The sequence below is a fragment of the Nanorana parkeri genome, unplaced genomic scaffold, assembly GCF_000935625.1.
Source record: "Nanorana parkeri isolate BGI_ZX_2015 unplaced genomic scaffold, ASM93562v1 scaffold293, whole genome shotgun sequence".
Lineage (NCBI taxonomy): Eukaryota > Metazoa > Chordata > Amphibia > Anura > Dicroglossidae > Nanorana > Nanorana parkeri.
This window is the reverse complement of record NW_017306561.1, coordinates 527,028-550,690: the sequence shown is the minus strand read 5'-3', so window position 1 is coordinate 550,690 and position 23,663 is coordinate 527,028. Positions and strand designations below refer to the sequence as shown.

At 42.6% G+C, this 23,663-nt stretch overlaps 1 protein-coding gene across 1 annotated transcript; it reads left to right on the top strand.

Annotated features, from left to right (window-relative positions):
- Positions 1 to 5,439: 5,439 nt before the first annotated feature.
- Positions 5,440 to 19,876, top strand: CTNS (cystinosin, lysosomal cystine transporter). Its single transcript, XM_018557631.1, has 10 exons — positions 5,440 to 5,509; positions 7,355 to 7,466; positions 8,370 to 8,451; positions 12,108 to 12,211; positions 14,028 to 14,159; positions 14,281 to 14,380; positions 14,464 to 14,583; positions 16,561 to 16,731; positions 18,415 to 18,532; positions 19,667 to 19,876. Exons 1-10 carry the CDS (start codon positions 5,440 to 5,442, stop codon positions 19,795 to 19,797), a joined length of 1,140 nt encoding a protein of 379 aa, XP_018413133.1. The 3' UTR covers positions 19,798 to 19,876.
- Positions 19,877 to 23,663: the final 3,787 nt, after the last annotated feature.

The window sequence follows — 23,663 nt, the reverse complement described above, 5'->3', positions numbered from 1 at the left end:
TCATTTTATGAGACAAATAGAGCTTTCTGTTGGTGGTGGAGGTTTTCTTTTCTTATCATATAAAGAAATAAAGACCAACAATTTAGAAAAAAAAACTGTTTCCTTACTTCCTGCTATGAAACACAGCAGATAAAATGCCAGGACAGTTAGAACACCCCGGAGCCTTTTTGGAAAGTAGCCCCCCTGGCCCTCCCCCCCCCCTCTCCCCCAGAATGGAAGAACTCACTCAACACATTCATAAGAAAAAGATAACATATTCCCTCAATGCTTCATGGAATGGTGTAATGCCTGGGGATTTTATCTGCTCCCCATAGGGTGGGTAGTACAACCTACATATTGTAGTAAGCATGTCATACAGGAAATAACATAAACCACATTGTTGTGCCACAATTGATATATTGTTTATTAGGGAATGTTTCCCCAGACATCAAAGAACAAGTCTAATGGGTTTGTCATACATGTCACAACACCAATGGGTGCCAACACCTCACCTAAAGGAGCCTTTGGTAGTAAGCCAAAGAGGAGGTCCTTTCTCAATAGGATCCTCAACATCCCTAGTAGAAAGCATGGATCCAAGAGTGGGAATTAGTTATTTTGAGGATCCTACTGAGAAAAGACCCTATGTTTGGCTTACTACCAAATACTCGGTTTTATGACTCCTTTAGGTTGAAACCCATAAGCCAGCAGTGGACGAATCCTAGGAGTCAGGTAGCCAATGTTCCTTAAAAATTACAGCTGACGACTAACTTTTGAGGTTTTCTTAAATTGTTGTCAGTACGGCAGCAGGCTCTTACAAAATATCCTGCTGGCTCCTGGATTGGACAGACTGGCTCCTGAATTCCCCTGCCATAAGCTGTGCTCGTTTCTATGGATCCCAGAAATGTGTGCCGGCTTCTTGTGCTTTCTATTGGACTGTCTTTGGTTCAGTGGTGCGTGGACTGTCTATGTCCACGCACCACCGGAGTATTCTGGGCTTTACCTGTGGTGTGTAGCGGTAACCTTTTTCAACACGGGCCCTTTTTTATCATATAAATTTTTATTGGTTTCATCACATAAGACAATCGACAGTACAGAACATCACAGTATTCGGTGCGCAGACCGTAGCATCGACAAGAGAGCTTGTGTTAGCAGATGTTAATCATGGGTTATAGATCTGATAATGGGTGATTATAGATCGAACTCTATTGCTTCGACCGGATAGCTAATGTGGGTACACAGTGGACCATGAGAAAAATGAGAACATACATATTCCATATATATACTGCATTTGTTCATATGGTATGGCAACCTGGTGAGATATCAGATAGATGGAAGAGTCAGCCAGTATGTTCTCTCTGAGGAATGCAGAGCAGGAGATGCTCGGGTCTCACTTCCAGATAGCCGCGGGAGACACGGGCCCTTTTTTAAAACTATTATATGAGGCAGGAGCACCTGATGTAAAGAGCCTTGCTTTTTAGAGCAAGATCCAGTATATATAAGCTTGCTTGGTTATAATAATTAAAGGTGGATCTCTGTGATTAAGGCCCCTAGACTCATTAATTAGTGACAGCCTAGTGCTCCCAGCATTTACAGAGACTTGAAAACAGCAGCTTTGTGCTGTCAGAATAAATGATATCTTATCATGAGGCATATTGCTGCTGATAATGAAATATGGACATATAATGCATGTACTTGAGTTTTTGGAAACATATGCTTCTTCTTGAATAATTCAGAATATCATTTTGTTCCGCAGGGAGTTTTGTAATGTACAGCTCAGCACAAAGATAAATGCTTCTCAGATAAAGTTACAGGCAGGAAATCGGTGACACACACACATCAAACCACAGACTTCTCAGTGTCAGTAAAAGAAATGGTGCCGTATTTCAGTTTATTCACTTGCAGTTGTAGAATAAAATGTTTTAAATCATACTCATAGATTACACATGAACCTTAACTATATTACATATAGTTAACTAAGACACGGTATATCATAGATAGTTGCCTTTTTTTAATTAAAAGAGAACTATGGGGCAACCTTTTTTCCCCATAATTCTCTTTAGGGTCATGGGATGGACATATACTAATGTCTTCCTGTGACCCAAAACTCAGTATATACTGAGAGCGCCACAGGGGGTGGATCCCAACAATACTTTTCGAGATCCACCCCGGTGGCTATCTAGAGGCTGAGCCAGCTATGCCCGCCCCCTTTGTCCATCCGTCCCCCCATTCAGCACTGGATTATCGGGGAGGGGAGGGGGGGGTCACCGCCCTCTTCAGGGCGATGCTCCGGAAGTGAGCAAGCGGCGGTATGTTTTCACTCACTTCCCGATCGATAGAGCCGACAGGCTGGTAGGGAGTGCTGTTGCCTCTGAAGAACGGGTGAGTATAACTTTTTTGTTTTTTTACCCTAGGCCTAGCCACTTTATTAACATGTCAAATTCTTCACCAGGCAGGATACCCAGGTCACTAATTGCAATATCTTAAAGATATACTTCCACCCTCTGAAGTTCCCAGGCCACCCATCAAAGTTTGTTAATCCAGTGCTTGTAAGTTGACAGCGTACAACGTATCTGATAAAGTCTGACGTTTCCGAGCCAGTGGGCATAGGGTAGTATAGAGAAGCAAAGGAATTCAAACTAGTGTCAGGTTGGCAGTTCAGTGCTATGGCAGGATGAGACTAGAGTAATGTTGCTGTTAGAAGGTAACTGCTTACCTGATGGGGTAGAGCTGATTTGGCTTGAGTGCTAACACCTAAATTGAGAGCCTTTCTCTCTCTCTCTCTGTGATCTGTGACTCAGAAGTTCATGAGACTTCAGCTTGAACAACAGGTCTGTCATGTGCAATCACAGCATTTTCAAGAGGAAAGAATGCCAGTGTCATCAAGAGCTTCACACGTAACTGAGGCCAGGTTCACACCTGCGCAATCTGCGACCGAGCGGCAATCGTGCACAATATAGTGCGGATTGCCATGCGGTCACAAAGTCGCCCACCGCCTCCGATCGCGCTCGCGGTGCCATTATTTTCTAATGGCACCCCAGTCGCGCCGGGTGCACCGTGCAGTTTCCCGCCACGATTCCGCCCATGCAATCAAACACAACCTCGTCGTCGTGTGTCACAAAAAAAGGTACATGTAGCTTTTTTCTGCGATTGCTGTGCGGATGTAACCACATTGAAATCACTGGGGCCGCGTAGCAACCGCTGTGTGCAACTGCCCGCGATCACGTGGTCCCGGATCGCCTAGTTCTGCAGCAGCCCTCAGAATCTGCTTCTTTGGCTTAAGGCATGCTCCTTAGTGCACTTTATGGGGTTCACTGTGTTTACAAGACTGACCCTATCCAATTCACTCACAGTGGTGACTTGTTCTAAAAATCTTAGCTGCTGCTTCTTTCCTTTCTTTCTGAAAGAGCAATTCAGGTTCATTTCATTGTGATATTTAGTCATCTATTTGGCCTCTAAGTGTGTGTTTCCTGATTTAGGAGTGGTAAAGCTATTTAGTTCTTGAACAGACTGTATTAATAGTTGATGGAAGAGAAGAATATTTTTTCCGACAGCCTAATATAGCTTTCATGGGTCCTTTTCAGCTTTGCAAGTACACCATTTATTTGTTCTGCATCATTACAGGTTTCATCAGCAGCGGTTGTACATGCACAGTCTTAAGCTACATATCATGTAAATTATCATATGTTTGTTTCATAACTTTCTAAGCTTCAAGGAGGGCTTAAAAGAGAACTATGGGGTAACCTTTTTTATACCATAGTTCTCTTTAAGGTCACAGGGGGACATATACTAGAGCCCATGACCCAAAGCTCAGTATATCGCGGGCTATTGCTCGCTGTATACTGAGAGCGCCACAGCCGGGGTGGATCCCGACAATACTGTCAAGATCCACCCAGCTGGCTTATTGACATCGGGCTCTGCCTATCTAGAGGCAGAGCCAGCTGTGCCTGCCTCCTCCTGTGTCCGTTCCTCCTCTCAGCGCTGGAGGATCGGAGAGGGGAGGAGGGAATCCCTGCGGGGAGCAGTGATTGACAGTCACCGCTCTCTCCAGGGAGATGATCGAGAAGTGAGCGAGCGACAGTATGTGTTCACTCACTTCCCGATCAATTGAGCCGACGTGTTTCAATGTTGCACGTCGACTCTAAATATGGGGATGAGTGTAGATCACTTACCTCTTAGTTCTCCTTTAACTGTACGTTTGGGTCTAGCAGATATCTTTTCCTGTTGCAAATAAGCTTCCTCTTGGGGAAGAAAAATTTGCTAACTGTGTTATTATAGTGAATGTATAAAGAGTTATGGACATAACTCTTTATACTTTGCCTGGATGGTGGCCATCCGTCGACTACTGATGCACCCAACCCATTCATCAAGGATTTAGCGGTAAGGAGTGCAATGGGTACACTGACTATTATAGTGAATGTGTCACAGATCAGCTGCAGAGCTAATGCTCAATACATCTAGTAAGTGCTAATAATGCAGCAGACCGTAATCTGACCATCAATTGCTAAAGGAAGTTTTGTTGCAGCCATGTGCTCACTCAGAGCATTGCAGATATACTATGTTCTCCCTGAGACACAGGAAACCTTGCAGATACCAGACTTTAAAGGTTTTGAGAAATCTGTCTTTTCACTGTTCTGTTTCAAATGCCCCTTGAAATACCTCCATAGATTTTATTCTGTTCGGACAGAATGGACACCTGCTGATTCAGCACAATCCACAGGCAGCTTAACTCTCCAATCAGACCCAGAAGTTTATTCCACAGAAGTTTTACTTCTCATAGTTTAGTACAGAGGATGTTTGTCCAGTCCTTTGAAGTGTGCAAATGCAATGATCTTCCCATCATGGAAAAAGGAAGGGTCTGTCTAAAGAATATACTAACTAGGATTAAACAGATGGAGCGAGGAACTTACCAAATGAACATCGTAACACATTATAGTGTCACTGAACTACACTAGATGTCAGTAGATCCCAAAACATAGAGAATATAATGCAATACAATGCAACAGCACAAAATACACAATAGTTGGGACACAACACTAGCTTTCCCTGTGTAATCACCAGAGCTCCATGACAGCTGGGTGCTATGCTTTGTTTATCAGGAGCACACAGAGCGGCTGCTGACATACAGCAGGTGGCTGTGTCACTGACAGTGGAGCAGACTGTCACTGGGTGCATAGGAAGAGCCTGACTGAGCAAGACGGAGTTGTCAGTATGGTGAGGAGATACCCAGGCAATGCTGAGTCAGGAGAGACTGCCTCAGCTGTGCCCAAGGTCATGTGTATTGCCTCATGATAATGCAGCATGGGGAAATGACTGGCTGGAAATGACTGGAAAGATGAAGGATACATGTTTTGGTTGCTGTAGGGTGACACAGACAGTTCTTTTAGTGGTCATTTTGATAAATGTAGAAAGAATACTTACTGACATATATTTGTTATGCAGGTCTGATGGTCTTCATGAACTATGGAAATGATCGGGAAAACGAAGTGCGCCATATTAACACTCTTCATACTCCAGTTTATAGCACTTTGTGGTAAGTTTTAAAGTGGACCTTAAAGTGATATTAAAGTCAAAAGGATTTTAAGCCATTCCAAATGCTGATGAAATCATCTATAATAGATGCTGCTTCTTCATGTTTAAAAGTTTTAGTTTCCTGCGGAATCAGCTGGTCCCCCGAGGCACTGGCCCTGGTATCCTGTTTCAGAGTGACTCCTTTCTCAAGCAGAGTGCTATGCAGTCACCCTTGTGTGTGCTAGTAAGCTGTGTGTGTCCACTAAAGCCCGGGACACACTGCACGCAAAGCCGTGCAGAGCGAAGCAAAGCTGTCTGGCACGGAGCTTTGCGTGCAGTGTGTGAGCTGAGTGCAGGCAGATGATTGGCTGCACCTTCAGCCAATCGGCTCGTGCGTAACAACCAGCCAGACATCACATCCTGACGTGCGGGTTTATACGCATGAGCCGATTGGCTTAAGATTAAATTTTTCATCTCGGCACGCTTAGCTACGCGAGCTCTCGCAAGCTGACGCGCCGAGGAGACAATTACATGACACACTGCTCAAAGGCAGCGTACCACCGCTCCGTGCTGCTTCGCGTGCAGTGTGTCACAGCCTTAACACTCAGACACAGCAAATCAATATATTCCCCTCCCCCCCTGGCCCCTTCTCCTTCCTTCTCCCTTCTCCAAGCTTGTAGATGAACAGTTGCAAGAGTCTGCTCTGTCCCTTGTGATCTTGTACTGGACAGGAAGTTCATGGAAGCTGAGTTGAGAGACTTGGAAGCAGCTGTTCTGGAACACGATGATTGTAAGTGGTTGGGCAGAAATGTAAGGCAATATTTTGCTGAGCAATGTATATTTGTTTGATCTGGATTCATTATTGAAAAAAAAAATTGAGTGTTTAATACTACTTCAAGCCAGATCGCCCCCTACCCTGACTGCTTCCCTTAAAGAGGAACTAGAACCACCAATTTAATGGTCTCCAAAAACAGTTACTTTTGATGCCGACTGTCCAGGTTGCCAGTGTGCTTATTTCAACTTTCAATCATACTTTCAAGCCCTCAAATAGTTGGTGTTATAGCTGATCACAAGTGCAGCACCATGGCAACTGCAATCCAAATGGAGGCTAAGATGGCACCTTCCTTGGCTGTAAGGGATAGGAGGGTGCAGTTCTGCTTTAAATCAGAAAAGGTAAAAGAATGCACAAAATAGTTACTTTAGCTATAGAACAACTGCCTTGGATCTTACACTGGCTAGTCAGGTGACCCAATGCCGAGGCATCTGTAACATCATCTCTGCTGTAGTGGAGTATAGCAGTTCAGGCAGAGCTGCAGACTAGCTAACCCTTCCCTTCAGAGGCTTTGCCTGTATTCTGGTCCTGCTCCTCTCCTAGAACTGAAATCAGACAACCACTGCCATAGTCACGTTATAAACCTCCATGGGAATCCGCAGTGGCAGATATTTTATATACTCTGCTACTTTTGTGAGTTAAAGGTGTTCTGGTGGGCAGGGTAGGAATGGGCATTGTTGCTTTGATCTGGCAGTATCTGTACCTTACATAATCTTCCTGTCCCATCGCACTCCTGACCGGACAGAAACCCAAATCCAACTGGGTGGGTGCAGTGGTGACAACGGATGCCTCCGTTGTCACCACACATCTCCTTAGCGACGTTTTGAGACCATGCGGCCCCGGCCTCAGGCAAACTCTGTTTGGTCTCGCATGGTCTCGAAACGTCGCTAAGGAGATGTGTGTTATCTCAGTCAATAAACAGCATTGACTTTAATATCATGGAGTGCGAGTGACTACTTTCATCTATCTGTACCTTACATGTCTCGTGTTACCATGAAATACATCTTCAGTATAACGGGTGATGTTAAATTGCAGGTGCTGAAACTGTACTGTCTGCCGTGTGGAACAATCCTGCATTCGGAGTCTCCATTCCAGATGTCGTTACCTTGGAAAATGGCAGAGCAAAAAATTTAACCATTACTGTAAAGTAGGTGGTTCTCTTATGTTCTATTATTTCAAAGCAGTTGCTGTGAGTTCTAATTCCAGGGTAATTTGGGGCCTCATTAGTGCCTTTTTTAAAAGAACTTCGGCCAAAAACAAATGTACCCCTTGCAGTGGGGCTACCCCTGCACTGCAAGAGTTAGCTGCTTGTTTTGGTCTATGGTGTAAAATAAAAAATATATACACACATTATCCACGGGCCCGCCTAGCTGCTATACTGGTCCCCCACAGCCTTTCTCCCCCTCCACTCTGGCGGTCTAATGACCCATGAGTCATCACATCTAAAACAGTGTATTAAACATAAGGATGCCGACATTCCACCACCAGAGCAGCACAAATGTTATGAATAGGATGGGCTACGGTGTGTGTAGCGAAGTATAATGGAGAGCAGATAGCGATATATCCTCTCCCTATTTCAAGTAAGCCCTTTCTAAATTGCAAACCTTTATACTCATCTCAAAAAATATTAAAATTCTGTATGTGGTTATTTAAAAATCCATGTATGTGATATGCAAATCCTCTAAGGGCTAGCACTAGTAGGCATGATTGGTTTGCACTGCTCTAGCATTATATAGGTGTCGCAGATATAAGGGCTTTAAATAGTAAGTGTATCCATGGCTATCCACTAGTATGTATGATTTGTTCCCACAGCTCCACCATTGTACAGGTGCAGCAGGTGTAAGTGCTTTGACTAGTAAGTCTATCCTTGGCTATCCATGGAATGTGGAAGCAGATGAGTTATTATTTGTAATCCCTTTCTTGTATTACAAAATGAAGGGACTCAATGTGCTAGAAATAAATAGGAATTATTTTAGGCCATGTTCTCATGTTCATGCGTAGCAGAGAGAATTCGATTGCTTGGTCATATCTTTGTGTGTGTCCTCTGCAGACCACTGAATGAGACTGCTGTGTTTACTTTCAACATTACCTACTCTTCTAAGAACAGAACCATTGTCCGCCTTCCTGATGAAGTAAGTAATTCATACATACGTGCTACCCCTGTGTGAAAATTACCTGCGACTGAAAGGATAGCTACCATCAAACTTGAAAGCAACTTCAGGCACGTTTCCATAATATAGTGAAACAATAAATAGTTATCTTGTCACACTCCTTCCTGGAAAACCTCAATAGCGGGGGGGGGGAGTGCTCGTAGTGACAGCGGATGTTTGTGGAAGGATGTCACCAGCACACCAAATCAAATGAAAACCAAAGTGTTTGTTTATTGAAACGTCATCTCATCAGCACTAGCGCTTTTGGGATCGCGCAGGGTCCCCTTCATCAGGCTCAGCAATGACCTAAGTCCGATGAAGGGACCTGCGGCTCCCGAAAGTGCTAGTTATGGTGAGATGACGTTTCAATAAATGAGCACTTTGGTTTTCAATTTGATTTGGTGTGCTGGTGACATCCTTCTACATCCATAATATAGTGAGCACAATGTATCTGGTATTGTTATTTTTACACCCATCTGCACCTCTCTGATTCCAGTCATCTGACAATGATGAAGCCAAATATTAGGTTCATATTGCACTGCGCTATTAGGAAATTGAATTCAATTCTTACACATCCTATCAAATTATTGCATATATTGTATAGGGCAGTGCAATGTGAGTTTTTGATTATCAGTACATTTAGTGATTGGCACAGCAGCTTATATTGCAAGTGTTATAAATGTTACGAGATTTCATGAAAGGAAAAGCAGTGGGCCAGCACAGAGAGCTGGGAAAAGAAGTCAGCCATCGACAATGTTTTTTTTAAATATGGCAGTGTGGAATTGGTAGCGCAGGCAGGATGGAACGATGGGAATGTGGCAGCATATTACAGAAGGAATCCTGTTGATATACAGTACTGTGCAAAAGTTTTAGGCAGGGGTGAAAAAATGGTGTGAAGTAAGAATGATTTCAGAAATAAAGATGTTAATTGTTTATTTTTTTTCAATGAACAAAATGGAAAGTAAATGAACAGAAGAGAAATCCAAATCAAATCAATATATTTGGTGTGACCGCCCTTTGCCTTAAAAATGGCATCAATTCTTCTAGGTACACCTGCACATAGTTTTTAAAGAAACTAGGCAGGTAGGTTGCTCTCTAGAGCCAGAGCCAGCTGTGCTCGCCCCCTCCCCTGTCTGTTCCTTCTATGAGTGCTGGAGGAACAGAGAGAGGGGAGGGGGAATCTCTGCTAGGAGCGGTGACTGACAGAAGACTGTGAGCTGAGCAATCAGCTGCAGTGACACATGCCAGCTCTAAGTATTGGTAACAGTATATTTTGCAAAAATCCCAATACGTCTCCTTTAAGATGGCCATACACTATTACCGTAGATTTTTTTGTCAAAAGAAATGAACAGATTCCTCCGTCCACACTTCAGCAAAAGTAATTTGAGTGATTGGCTTTTGTTGAGCCAGCAGGGGCCGCACACTCAAAGGATTTTTGCCAATTCCTCTGAATTACTGTATGGCCAGCCTTACAGGCAAAGCTGCTTGCATGCTAGATAAAGTGAATTAAAGAACAACTCCAGGAATTTTTTTATCAACCCGTGCAGTTGGGCTAGTCTGTCCTTGATGCACTGTGCAATGCCTGTGGGCTGGTAACTGCAGCTTGCTGAGTGGGGAAAGTAGTTATTCGGTGCTCTATCATAGAGGAGTGATGGCTGGAGGGATAACTGTGAAGGAGTGAAGGGCTTGTCCTGAATGTCCTGGCAGAGCGGCAGCTGGAAGGTGGTGGTTATCGAATAGATTGCTTCCTTCTGGGATTGTGGTGCTGTGGCGGGGGGGGTTCCCGGATTTTCTGAGTGCAGTTGTAGTATAGACTAGGCGTGCTGTATACTGCCTGTGGGATGGTGGCTGTAGTTTTCTAGGTGAGGTAAGCAGTTCTCTGATGGTCTTTCTAGACTGAATGGCAGCCGAAGGGATTGCTGTGGAGAAGTTGGAGGCTTGTCCTGAACAGAGAGCTTGGCCCACCTGACTGCTGATCTGTCCGGCCAGCTTGGCCCACCACTTCCACCGCTATAATGTATGCCGGCTCTTGCTCTCCTCAGTACCTTCCAACCGCCGCTCTGCCAAGCTGTTTAGAAAACAAGCCTCCAATTACTCCACGGCAATCACTTCAGCTGCCATTCAGTCTAGAATTTTACAGTTTTCCCTCCAGCCATCACTCCGTCAAGATAGACTACCGGATAACTACTCTCCCCACTCAGGAGGCTGCAGTTACCAGCCCACAGCCATTACACGTTCATCAAAGACAGACTGCAAAGACAGACTGACAGACTGAAAGACGTATATGAATGAGTGAAATAAAAATGCACTAACGTGATTCCGAAATGATATATGCCTTCAGGAATTATGGTGGTGTGGTGGACCTGCTGGGTGCTGTGGTAGCCCACAGCACCCAGCAGGTCCACCACACACACCATAATTCCTGAAGTCATATATCATTTCGGAATCACGTTAGTGCATTTTTATTTCACTCATTCATATACGCTTACAGTGTCACACGATCAGGGCTCTAGTTGCTTCCTTTGCTTACACTTCTCCAGGGCGGCTGCCTCTACACGATCGACCACAAACATTGACTTACAATCCGATTTAAGAAGGTCAAACAATTACCGAGTCCGTTCATGAGCTTAAAGTCATGTGCATGCAATACACTACTCACTGATTACACTTTCTCCCAACCACCAGTGATTGCGCTACGTTGTGGCGCTCTTTTATTTTCTTGGTTATTTTTGTCCCTAAACACAAAGGAGCACTTAACCTTTGCAGTGTGGGGGTAGCCCCACAACAAGGGTTAATAAAACATTTTCCTGGAGATCTTCTCTAAAATGAATAGATTGACCACTGGGATAAAGCTAGATGATATGTATTCACGTGCCATAGAAAGCTCAGACTGTAAAGCTGGCCATACACACTCTATTTTAGAGCTGATTCCTCCATCAAAGCTACGAGCACGTTGATCGAGGAATCGCTACTGTTTCTTTTGTTAGAATACCCAAACAGAGCCGGCAGCTCATTGGCTTCCTGCTCTTTTTTGTACAAAGATTTTCCTGACCGGCTCCTCCAATCAGCTGATCAAGGGATGCTGACTGAAAGAGTGCCGACAGCAGCACCCACTGTGCGAATTTCAAAATCGCACAATGTACGGCCACCTTAAAACGAACCAATCAGAAACTGATGACACGTTGCATATTCTTGGACAGCCCTATGCTAAAACAATTCACCTGTTTATATATGAGAAGGATATAAATAATGACATGTATAGAGGCAAGTAGAAAGCAATATATTGTCGTAAACTTTGAGTGTTGCTTATTTCAGCATAGGAAATCAGTGATATAATTCTAATGTCTGAACTTGTATGTACAGTCTATATTTCTGCTCTAAATAGAGATCTTGGTTAATATGTACTTCCTGTCACGTGATAGCCATCATGCAACCTCACTGACTGTTTGCTGGATTAGTTGCAGGCAAATATCAGCAGTTCTGCAAATACAAACCCACAAGGTCAAGAGGACCTGTAACTTCACTTTAACTAACATCACAATGTCCCTTTTATAGTACATTTGTTTTACAGATGTAAACATAGAATAAGTTACTGGGTAAGAAATGTGTTGTTTGATTCTATTTTCTGCCAATTTCAGATTGTCCTGTTGCCAGAGTCAAAGCAATCAGTTTTTACGGTGGCTGCAGAAGATGTGGGACAGGTCACGGCCTATTTGTACAGAAATAGCTCTCACACTGCTGGGTTTGTTCACAGTAATCCTTGCTGTTTGTGTTAGAGTTAAGACATGTGTACTGCTTCTAGTTCTGCTTTGGATGAGATAAGCCTGCATCGAAAAAAAACTAAAGCTGCCCAAACACTGTAATATTTTCTTCCTTCAGCCTGTGAGCTGAGCAAAGAAAATATAATAGATTCCTCCTACAACGCTTACGAGCATTAATCGAGGAATCTCCCGTTGTCTTCATTGTATTTTGATGGCGGCCACCGTCTACTGTCCAAATACCCAGAGTCAGCAGCTCATTGGCTGCCCTCTCTGTTTGTTCAAAGATTTTCCAATAGGGTCTTTCGATCAGCTGATCGAGGGATGCCGGCCAAAAGGGTGCCGACAGCATCTCACGAACACACAGTGTGGGAATTTCAGTCGGTTCATCAAGAACCAGCCAAAATTTGCACCGTGTATGGGCACCTTTAGTGATCAATGAATAAAGCAGTCAATACAGGGTGCAGATAACAGCTATTGGAAAGCTGACCCTGATGTATACTCTGTTAGAAATCGTTCATCAGCGCATTCCATCTTGTCATTACTGAGTCCACTAACTTTGTTCTAAAGCCCTTAACAATTTCTCCCAGAAATGCTACTTGAATGGAATCCTAGATGAATGGAATGGGTTTCTTTTGCGCCTAGCACATTCGCATTACATTTTTTTTGCAAATAATAAATCAGATTCATGGTTCAAATTTTTTTCGCTCAGATAAGAAACTGTTCCTTGGATTTTCCAATTCACCACAGTCAAAAACAAATGGTGATTACACCCCACTATTAGAAACTTGAACATAAATGAACGCAATAAAATTTTTTTAATGAAATTCTGCTGGTGTATGACCATCTTAAAGAAGGGGGTAACTTTATCTGATTCAGCCTAATCAACTGCTTAGGGGCCGAGGGCAAGGGTGGGGAGGTCTAGTCATGGACCTTTACCCCATATTACTCTTCTGCCTTCCCTGGCCTCTGTTATTATATTTCTCTAAGGCCTTGGAGTTATTTTTCCCACTCCTGCTCATCTGTGATGAAAGTATGTCCACCGAACAGGACAAGCAGAGAAAAGTCATGGGATTGTGTTTCTTTGTCAGAATGACTTGTCATACATCCATCAAAGAGGTGCTGATGAGAAGGGAGATCCAAGAATTTTATGGATAGACAACCTTAATGTATTCATGTAGAGTCATGTTCCCTATATTGTAATAAAAACCATAAGACTGAATGTTAGGGGAAACACTAAGGTTCCCTATGTTATTCATAAAATTACATTGTACTTCCCTTGCTGGTTAAAGTTCAAATAAGATTGATTGATTGGTTAAAGAAAACACTCCCTGACAGTCCTCTGATTGGTCTGCAGATGAATGAGAGTATTCACAATAGCCTAAAAATTGAGATGATTTAGTTTGGCTGGAGCACTGGGGAAGGTGAAAGTTTAAGATCACCAAAATCACCAAAGGGGCCGTTAATATGGAGATTTGGGGTAGTGCTACATATGAACTGTCTTTTTCCAGCACGTGGAAGATCTATCAGGGTTATTCACAAAAGGGTGAAGAGTTTGGAGAAGTCAGGAGAAGTGAACAAACTAGGACAAAATAGCTGATTTGTAAAAATTCTCTAATTCAGCTCACTTTCCAAATCAGCTATGTTGTCCTAGATTGTTCCCTTCTCCTGCCTTCTCCAAACTCTTCACCCCTTTGTGAATAACCCTGTATATGTTCAACAACAAAGGAGTAAAAATATAGTATTGAGTTCAAGATGTACTGAACCAAAACTGTTACAACCCAATCTCTCTGTTTGTAGGCCCAGAATCCGGTTCCTGGTGATCCACAGCCTCACTGTGGAGGTACTGGAGCAGATCATTGGCTGGATTTATTTCTTGGCCTGGTCTGTGTCCTTCTACCCTCAGGTGTTTGAGAATTGGAGGAGGAAAAGGTAATAAAAAAAAAAAAAAAAGTAAAACCTGAGTGTACACTACCTAACCTGCCAAACAACACGTTTCCAAAGGACATTATAAGATATTGCATTAACATCTATTATCTCCTTGGTATTACAGTGTTGTGGGCCTGAGCTTCGACTTCCTGGCATTAAATCTCACAGGCTTCATATCTTACAGTGTTTTCAATGTTGGACTCTTCTGGATTCCATACATCAGGGTATGTTATGGTATTTCTGTCATTCACAATATCTTGAATAGTCTATTGGAGTATTAACAAAGCTGTTTTAATATCTCTTCCAGGAACAATTTTTACAAGTCTACCCCAATGGCGTGATCCCGGTTGATGCCAATGATGTGTTTTTTAGTCTCCATGCAGTGCTGATAACTCTCGTTACTATTATTCAATGCTGCATTTATGAGGTGAGCACCTTTATTTTTTTAGCCATTGTTGTATCTAGTTTGTTGTCTTGCGATTTCAGTGCCAAATGGCTGCCATGTAATTTAAGCAACAGTTACATGTATTTGAGACTTGGTAATGGTATTAAACTTTTCCCCTGGTATGGCAGGGATGGTGCTGATCCCATGTTGTATGATGAATTTCTCCTATTCAACTGTCTGTAAACTTTGCTCAGCATAATGTAATAGAGGAGGTGGAGACAGACACTATAGTTATATGAGTCACAGGAGCTGGACTGAATTTGAGCATCTCCCTAAACCAATAGCAATAAACTGTGATATTTAGTAACGTTATCAGTTCCTTTTATAAAGCATAGAGCAGAAATGTAATATATTGCAGCTTAGCAGTCCCCAGATGTGGTGGCTGCATTAGTTTTCATTGTCAGTTTTTATTTGTTTTATTTTCACCTGGTGATCCTGCCAATAACAAGCATCCTGTCCTAAAGTGACAACGCTCACTCAAAGTACTGTATCTATGGATAAGCAGTTGTCTACTGCCAAGCGATATCAGAAAATAAGTTATGATGCATTCACAAGCATTTATTAAATGGCAAAAACATGATCCTTTTAATGTTCATAATTAAAAAATTAACACATTGCAACCCACCACTATTATTATGTGACAGATCTCTTACAAAAGAAAACGACAGAAACGGCGTTCCCCCACATTCAGACCGTGAATACTGCCTGATAATGTTTATTCGTAGTGATCTAAGTATAATCTAATGTTCCCCAAACCATGACAATGGGAGACGTAATAAATATTTCTGCTCTTGCTTGGTAGTTAATATAGACGTATGGAAGGGTGCACTGCATACATGGCCACATAGAATAATGATGGATTCATTTAAGCCATAGCTTTACAAATGGATAATGTATTACTCATTTTGTTGTAGAGGTAGAAGAACAGGCAGTGGAGGTTTTGTACTTTTTAGTTAAAGGGGAACTATTAACAAAATTAACCCCTGCAGTGGAACTACCACCACACTGCAAGGGTTAACTGCTTATTTTGTTGTCCAGGGGCCGGAATACAGAAAATATACTCACCTGCTCCTCGGTCCTGCAGCAGTCTGTGCTCACCTCTCTGCTCCGGCTGTGGTATGTCCCTCAGTGCCCTTACGTGTACGGCAGATGAATAGACCTGCATTAGATGTGATGACGTCAGCGGGCTTTACACCACCGGAGCACAGAGAAGAAGAGGCTGTGGGGACCGGTCTAGCAGCCTAGTGACCGAGGATCAGTCAAGTAAACCTTCTTTACTCCAGACCAAAACGAGTAGTTAACCCTTGCAGTGTGGGCAAAACAGAAAAATGGTCACCAGCACTCCAGAAATCCCTTTATTCATTCTCACAGGTCATATCACCATTCTCACAGGTCATATCACCATGCGTCGCCACTCATGGTGATATGACCTGTGAGAATGAATAAAAGGATTTCGTTTTGAAGAAAACCTGGAGTGCTGGCGAGCATTTTTCTGTTTTGCAAGTATTTGGCGGCGCGATCTGCAGCCACTTCAGCACCCCCTCCACATTGTATGGGGCTTTTCGGTCAGGAGTGCAGTGGGACTCTCTATGTGACTTGCTGTGCGGGGGTATAACCTCACTGCAAGGGTTGTTGTTAATTCGTGGCTGGAATATGTATGGCAGGATCAACAGATATATCTGTTGGATACATCCAAAAAAATAACAAAATACTTTTAGTGGTATATTAAACAGACTAAAAGAGAGCAAATAAGAGACGTGCACTGTTAGGGTTTACATACACTTTAATATGAATTCTTGATGTTCCATTACACTGGAGCACGTCTTTAATATCTATGTTAGCTGTCAATATACTGCATTACATAAATATTAGAAAATATATTCATGTTCTTAGAATATAACAGTTATGGCTCATCCTTGTGCATGCTCGTGTATCCTAATGTTTCATTTTCTTCTTTAGAGGGGTGAACAAAGGGTTTCCAAAGTGTCTATTGGTCTACTGGTCATCGCCTGGCTCTTTGCGTTCTCCATGTTATTTGTGGCAGTGGCAGGAAGAGTCACCTGGCTTCAGTTCCTGTTCTTCTTTTCATACATAAAACTGGCCATTACTCTGATGAAATACTTCCCACAGGTAACCTGTCTCAAGTGATGGGATGTTAATCTTTACACATAATATTGAATGCCGTGGGAATGGAAAAGCAGTATGTGATTACGTTTGCCCTTGTCTGGGTTGTGTGTGAATTGTTTCTCGATCCTGTGGGCAATACACAATGGAGGAACATATGTGGGGCTTAAGAGGAAGGGGCAGAGCTTTCCAGAAATAGTGACAGTTCAATGGTCCAAGGCAGGGGTCAGCAACCTTTAACACTCAAAGAGCCATTTGGACCCGTTTCCCACAGAAAAGAAAACATTGGGAGCCACAAAACCCTTCTGACATCTAAAATGAAGATAACACGGCATATATCGTTTTTTACCTTTTATGCCATGTATTGCATGTATATAGGTATATGGGGGCTTAGTAACGCACTGGACTCTGGGCTTACCTGTGACCCTGCACAGCCCACCTGAGACTTTCTATGGTGGGCTCTTAGCCAATCAGGAAGCCGGGCAGCGTGTAATGACTCGCCGCCCAGCTTCCTTATACCAGAAGATAAGGTATCGGGAGCATTTGGGTGAATACAAGTACTCGCCCAAATACTCGGCATCGGCACGGATACTAGTATCGGTATTGTTGCATCCCTACTTTCAAGGCATGCCAACTGTCAAGGTTGTCAATGTGCTTATTAAAGCTCTCATCCGAACTTTCAAGTCCTCAATGGCAACTGCAATCCAAATAGAGGCTAAGATGGCACCTTCCTTGGCTGTAAGTGATATCTTGTTATGGAAATTCGCTTGGGCTGAGCGCACAAATCCACGCCGCGCTAAAAGGTGTACTTTCAGCATCAAAGTGTGCCAAGCACAAACAATTCCGTCACGCTTAAAAGCACGGTGTATTAAGCTCTTTCGTACAAGCAAAGCCAATGCCCTGTAGTGTCAGGTAGAGTTAAGACAAGGTGATGCTTCACCCTGGAGTTTCTGTGTTCAAGATTGTAAGCCCTCAGGGGCCGGGCCCTCCTCACCATCTTGTCTTGAATTGTAATGTCTTCCTTATATTGTAAAGCACTGCGCTATATAAATCCTGTATAATAATAATTATACAAGTGTGTAGTTCTGTTTTAAGATAATCATATGAAGATCATTGTTGGAAGATGTAGCAGTTTATACATTAGGTTGTCCATGGTAGCTTCTATTGGCCTACACGTAAGATACAATGGGAAAGGGATCTCACTATTGTTTGCACAGGAATTTCAAGAGTCCTTCATGTATTAACATACACTCGAAACTATCCCCCCCCCTCCCCTTCCCCTTTGTCGTTATACAAAGTAATATTTGTGCCTGTGTTTTTTTAAAGGCTTAGTTCACCTTTCTGACCATGTTTCATGTTACGCCCATATTTCACATTCCCCACACCTCTCCCACTTTCCCGATTATTACTGTCTGTGTCTTCCTGTCCAGGTGACCACCGCTCCCCTCATTTTCTATCCTGCTGTTACAGGGTCAGGAAGTGAGGTGACTTCTCACTGGTTTGGTCATAGCCAGGAAAGACAGTGGCAGATGCATTTGTCCGATTCTATCCTATCCAAAATTAAAAGAAAATTATATTTTTTATGGTAGGACATGTACAGATTGGCTCATGTGGTTAAGTTCATAATAACTTATGTGTTATTAAAAAATGGGCTGCAGATATTAAAGAATGAACTTTTTTGTGTCTCAGGCCTACATGAATTTCCGCCGGCAAAGTACTGCGGGATGGAGTATTGGAAATGTGCTGCTTGATCTCACTGGTGGCAGCTTCAGCATTCTCCAAATGTTCTTGCAGTCTTACAATAATGGTATGTATTGCTATGTATTATGCACTGCTGGTATCGGTTCTGGACATCAGCCTGAAAATTGGGCACTGCTCTGTGATTTGAGACATCACACATTAGTGAGCATATGTCAGCTCATATTTTACCTGAACTGATTGTTGTGCATTGTAAATGGATGTTCTCAATGGACTTAAGATGGGGATAGGACATGTGTTAGGATCAGTAGTGGATGATGATGGAAGAACAAGCCGTGATTCACCCAGGGCCAGATTAAGAGCATCACAGGCCTGGTGCTGAGGATTTTGGTGCGCCTTTTTATGGAAATGGCGACGGTCACCGGGGTCCTCTTCCTCCTGTCCGAGCTGTGATTTGTAGTCTCTCTACAGCTTGGAGTCAGTGGTGGAACGCTAGAACCTGGTTGCAGCTGCGATCCTGGTACATCTGCCACTGACTCCAAGCTGTAGACTGATTCAGCTCAGGCACATCAGAGGGCCCTCTGATATGCCTGAATAGAGGGACGCGGCTGCATGGTGACCCGGACACTATGGCAAATGACACATTGTAGCTTATTGAATTGCATCTATAACTACAGAGATGGCTCCCTAGCTATAGGAGTGCCAACTGTAAAGAGTTACCCTTTCATGGTTGAATCGCTAAAGCCCAAAATGTATACATTGACTGCTACATAATGACCTGTAAGGTGTGCTAAATCAGGAGATGATTGTGACGTGTGGGGGATAATGCAGACCTTGGCTGATAGTCAATTATCTAAATCAGATTGACTTCTTTGGCAGTCTGTTGCTCTTCTGAGATAAAAGTGGTATGTCAATGGCATTGGCATGCATGCTTGCATGTTTCTTCCTTTGGCGGATAGGTCACGTGTCTGCTGCTACCTATTTATAGCCAGCTGTAGTTTGTGCTGACCTAATACACAGCTTTATTGAAGCCCCAGGAAACCATTTGTATTATAAAATGAAGGGCAGCGTTACAAATTGGTGAGGTGAGAAACAAGTTCTATTGTTTTTACCAGTGATGTCAATAATGAACAGTACATGAGCCACAATGGTGGACTGAGATACCATATGCCATAGTTTGCAGCAACATTCTGTGTTAATTATAGACTGATTGCAATCACAAATCTTTCTTTTCTTTCAACAGATGAATGGGAGTTAGTATTTGGCGACCCCACAAAATTTGGCTTGGGATTCTTTTCCATTATCTTTGACATTGTATTTATCATTCAGCACTATTGCTTGTACCGCAAAAATCAAGGCTATCAAAATGTTTGACCAAGTCGACCACACTCCAAAGCACTTTTTTTATTTTATAAACATTAATTTTTATTTTTCTATAACGAAGATATTTTTGATGCCGAGTTGTGCCTTAAATTGGTGGTGCTCACTGCTGGTCTGTCAGCCCGTGGCAATTTGCTGACTGGCAGAGATCAAAATCATGATAAATATCAATTATAGATATTTAATAGTATTTTTAGATACACATGGCCGAACTTATCTCATCTACTACTGTAAACACATTTGTGGTTTAAAAAGACTTGTCCAGTGTACTCTAACCAAATCCTACACAATTCAAGATCCAATTAGTCCCATCGCACTCCTAACTGCAGAAAAACCCAACGTACAGGGCGGGTGCCAGAGTAGCAGCAGATATCGAAAAGCCAACGAGAAAGCCACTCGCACTCCAATTCGATGTCCAGTCAATTATTTATTGGCTGAAGTGGTATGGCATCTTAATGCAACGTTTCGGAACCCAGCGGTTCCTTCCTCAGGCAACAGAAGGAAGGCTGAAGGAACCGCTGGGTTCCCGAAACGTTGCATTAAGATGCCATACCACTTCAGCCAATAAATGAATTGACTGGACATCGAATTGGAGTGCGAGTGGCTTTCTCGTTGGCTAACCAAATCCTAGGAGCACAACACAAAGGGGTTGATTTATAAAACTTCCGCACTGCTTCCTATGCTCCTCGGCTCAATCTAGTGGCTCAACGGCTGTGCGAAGGGCATTCCCTCACTAAAGGGGTGGGCGGAAGAATTATAAATAAACCCTATAGAGTTTGCTTTACTAAAAGAGGAGCGACTGTTCACTTAAATACATGAGCTTAGGGAATAAGGTGAAGCTGTGTTCACTCTGCATATCCAATCTTGTGCAAGGGAACTGCATGATTTAAAGTTAACAAAGTGCCACGATAAGCTTAGTGAATATTAACTTTGCTAAGAGAACAGTCTTGACACCCTTTGCAAATCATTCCACGTGTGCAGCATATTTGTTAGGGTGTAAGGCCATCCCTGTTTTTCCATCTGCTCACATCATGTCAGTTGAGCTGTTTTTTTCTGCACAACACTGCAGATGTATGGCGTGAACAAGGCACATACACAACCATTGTTTTCTATGTGCCCTGTTTATAATGATACATGTGCGGTGGTGGGTAGAAAAAAGCAGGCCAATGGACATGGACAAGGACAAGGAATTTTGAAGACCTTGTGCATTCTAAGCACATCCATGGGTCTCTCAGTGAAAGTTATACTACGGGCTGGTTACATGACCATGAAGATGGAAGCAGTTGTGTGTACTGTAAATAACTCTTCTCACCCTGCATCAAGCCTGAGGACCAGGGCAGATGGAGAATAGATTTAGGTAAAACCCCACCAGCGTTTATGCAATACTGAATTATAAATGTCTAGGTGGAGTTGGCCTTTACATACTTTGGACGTTACACTTCACGTGAAAAATTATTTTGTAGATGTTACAGGTAGGAAGATACAAAAGCACCTCTCCACTTTTTTATTCCAAAACAGAAATACCTCTATAAATTTGCACATTTTTTTGAACTGCCAAATATTCCTATTTCGCTCTGGCTGGAGAAGACAGTCTATGTGTAGAATAATATTCACCTTTTCCAGATCCAAGGCTGCCTGTTTCTAGCACTGAAAGTGTCCCAATGGTGCCTTCAGTGGAGGGAATACTAAAATCAATGGGGCCAACTCCCAACTTCTCTTACAAATATTGGGGAACGGAGGGAAAGTTACAAATTGACATATCAGAAATCATTGTTGGTCACTTAGAATAGGTTACAATGTTTGGTGACTTTAAATTATAACTAAATCATAAATAAATTCATTGTATAGTTTTGTTTTTTCCCCTAAAAGGCAGCATTTCTAGTTTGTCATGTGATTACACAGACATTGGGGGTGATTTACTAACCTAAACACACACACACACACGCACCAGGTGCGTGTGATTTTTACACAGCAAAGCGTATTTATCAACCAAAAAGTCTCTATAAGCATGTTTCCACTAATGCCATATATGGAAAAATCATGCACATGATGCATATATAATGCTGCTTTACAGTTTAGACAAAAATGGTTAGCTCATGCATTTACATTCCTGCATTCATCAACGCAAGCAACACAATGTAGAGCTAATTTACACAACATCACCTTGCAATTTTAGGGCAGGGCTTTGCACAACACACCTGCTGGGTGTGTACACACTACAAAGGTGTCTAGATTCCACCAATAGATCATGCTTGGAGGGAACACACTACAGAGGTGTATTCATGTTCGTGGTGTGTTTATAAGGTTAGTAAATCAACCCCATTGTCTTATATCACGGGGTGAAGACCAAAGACAAACAGGTCTATTCACAAAAGGGTGAAGAGTTTGGAGAAGGCAGGAGAAGTGACCAATCTAGGACAACATAGCCGATTTGGAAAAATTCTCCAACTCAACTCACTTTCCAGTTCAGCTATTTAGTCCTAGATTGTTCCCTTCACCCTGTTTGTGAATAACCATGTGAATGTAATGAGACAACATAACTTTTGCTCAATAGCTTTGCGAAAAATTGTAAAAATAATGTCTCAAGCACACAGATCATTAAAAAAATGGTATCTGAGGTTTTAACTGATGTGCTGATTAAATGAAGAGTTTTATTGCAATCTTCTTTTGATTTTTTCCCCCCATGCTTTAAAAGTCGGTAAAAGCCAATCCTTTTGTTGGCTTAACTTCTCTTTTGGTTCACAGTAGAATATTGGCTGATTGCTGTGCCAGCCCCTCAAAACAGTGCTGGAGGAACCGCAAAAAGAGGGGGAGAATCCCTGCAGGGAGAGGTGACTGACACTCACTGCTTTCTGCAGGTGTCTTGAGTGATCAGCAGTCACATGATCGGCCAGCTCTCGATCTATAGAGGCAGCTGCAGTGTCCCACACCAAGTACTGGTAACTGTAAATATTACTCCTTAAATAAATTGAAAAACAAAAAACACACAACAATCCCACTAACACTGGTCAACATGCACCATTGATTCCTTTTTTGATTCAAGCTCATCGGTTGGATGAAATAAAAAAAAATTAAAAAGAACCAAATCCACCACGTTTTTTTTTTTCCTGCGAGTAACTGCTGATGCAAGACGGGCTTGGCCAGTGTGCACCCACCATTCTCTGGTGGTGCTGTGTAGGAGCAGAAATATATTGGGCTATACAGGTTAATAACAAGGTGTGTTGCAAATCATTAAAAAAGACCAAGAGCCGCAGCTTGTAAAATCCAGTTCCTTTTTAATTTGTGTACAAACAATATAAAAACCTAACTAACACATGCCATAGTGAATTGTCACTTTGGCACGGATTGATACGCTTGTGAACAGTGCAATATTAGTATTGTAAGGGTCTAGGTGTTAATACATCATTCCATTACTGAAGAGTATGGATTCAAATAAACCAGGGGTAAAGAACATTTCAACTTTAAAAAAAAAAAAAATTATACAGTAATAAAGTTTTACTAAGGCATAGTGATTTAGGAGCGTAATAAAGAGAAAATACATTGGAAGATAGTAGAAAACAGAAAGTTGCCACCTGTAGCAGCTTAAATCCAATGTCATTCTAAGCAGGGGGTAGTCAAACTTGAGCCCTCCAGCTGCGGTGGAACAACAACTCCCATCATGCCTTTGCAAGTCATGCCTGAGGCTGTCAGTCTCGCAATACCTCATGGGACTTGTAGTTTCACCGCAGCCAGAGGGCTGAAGTTTGGCTACCCCTGTTCTAAAGCCAAACACATTGATGTAGATCTGGGGAAAAAAAATTGTAGTAACAAGTATGCTTTATTGGGGGGGGGGGGGGGGGGGACACCCAAAAAAAACAGCT

Excerpts from the sequence above, each read along its gene's own strand:
- CTNS (XM_018557631.1), top strand. The coding sequence starts at position 5,440 with ATGGAAATGATCGGGAAAACGAAGTGCGCCATATTAACACTCTTCATA. Across the intron at positions 8,452-12,107 it reads TTGTCCGCCTTCCTGATGAA|ATTGTCCTGTTGCCAGAGTC; the intron begins GTAAGTAATTCA and ends TGCCAATTTCAG. Across the intron at positions 14,381-14,463 it reads TCTGGATTCCATACATCAGG|GAACAATTTTTACAAGTCTA; the intron begins GTATGTTATGGT and ends TATCTCTTCCAG.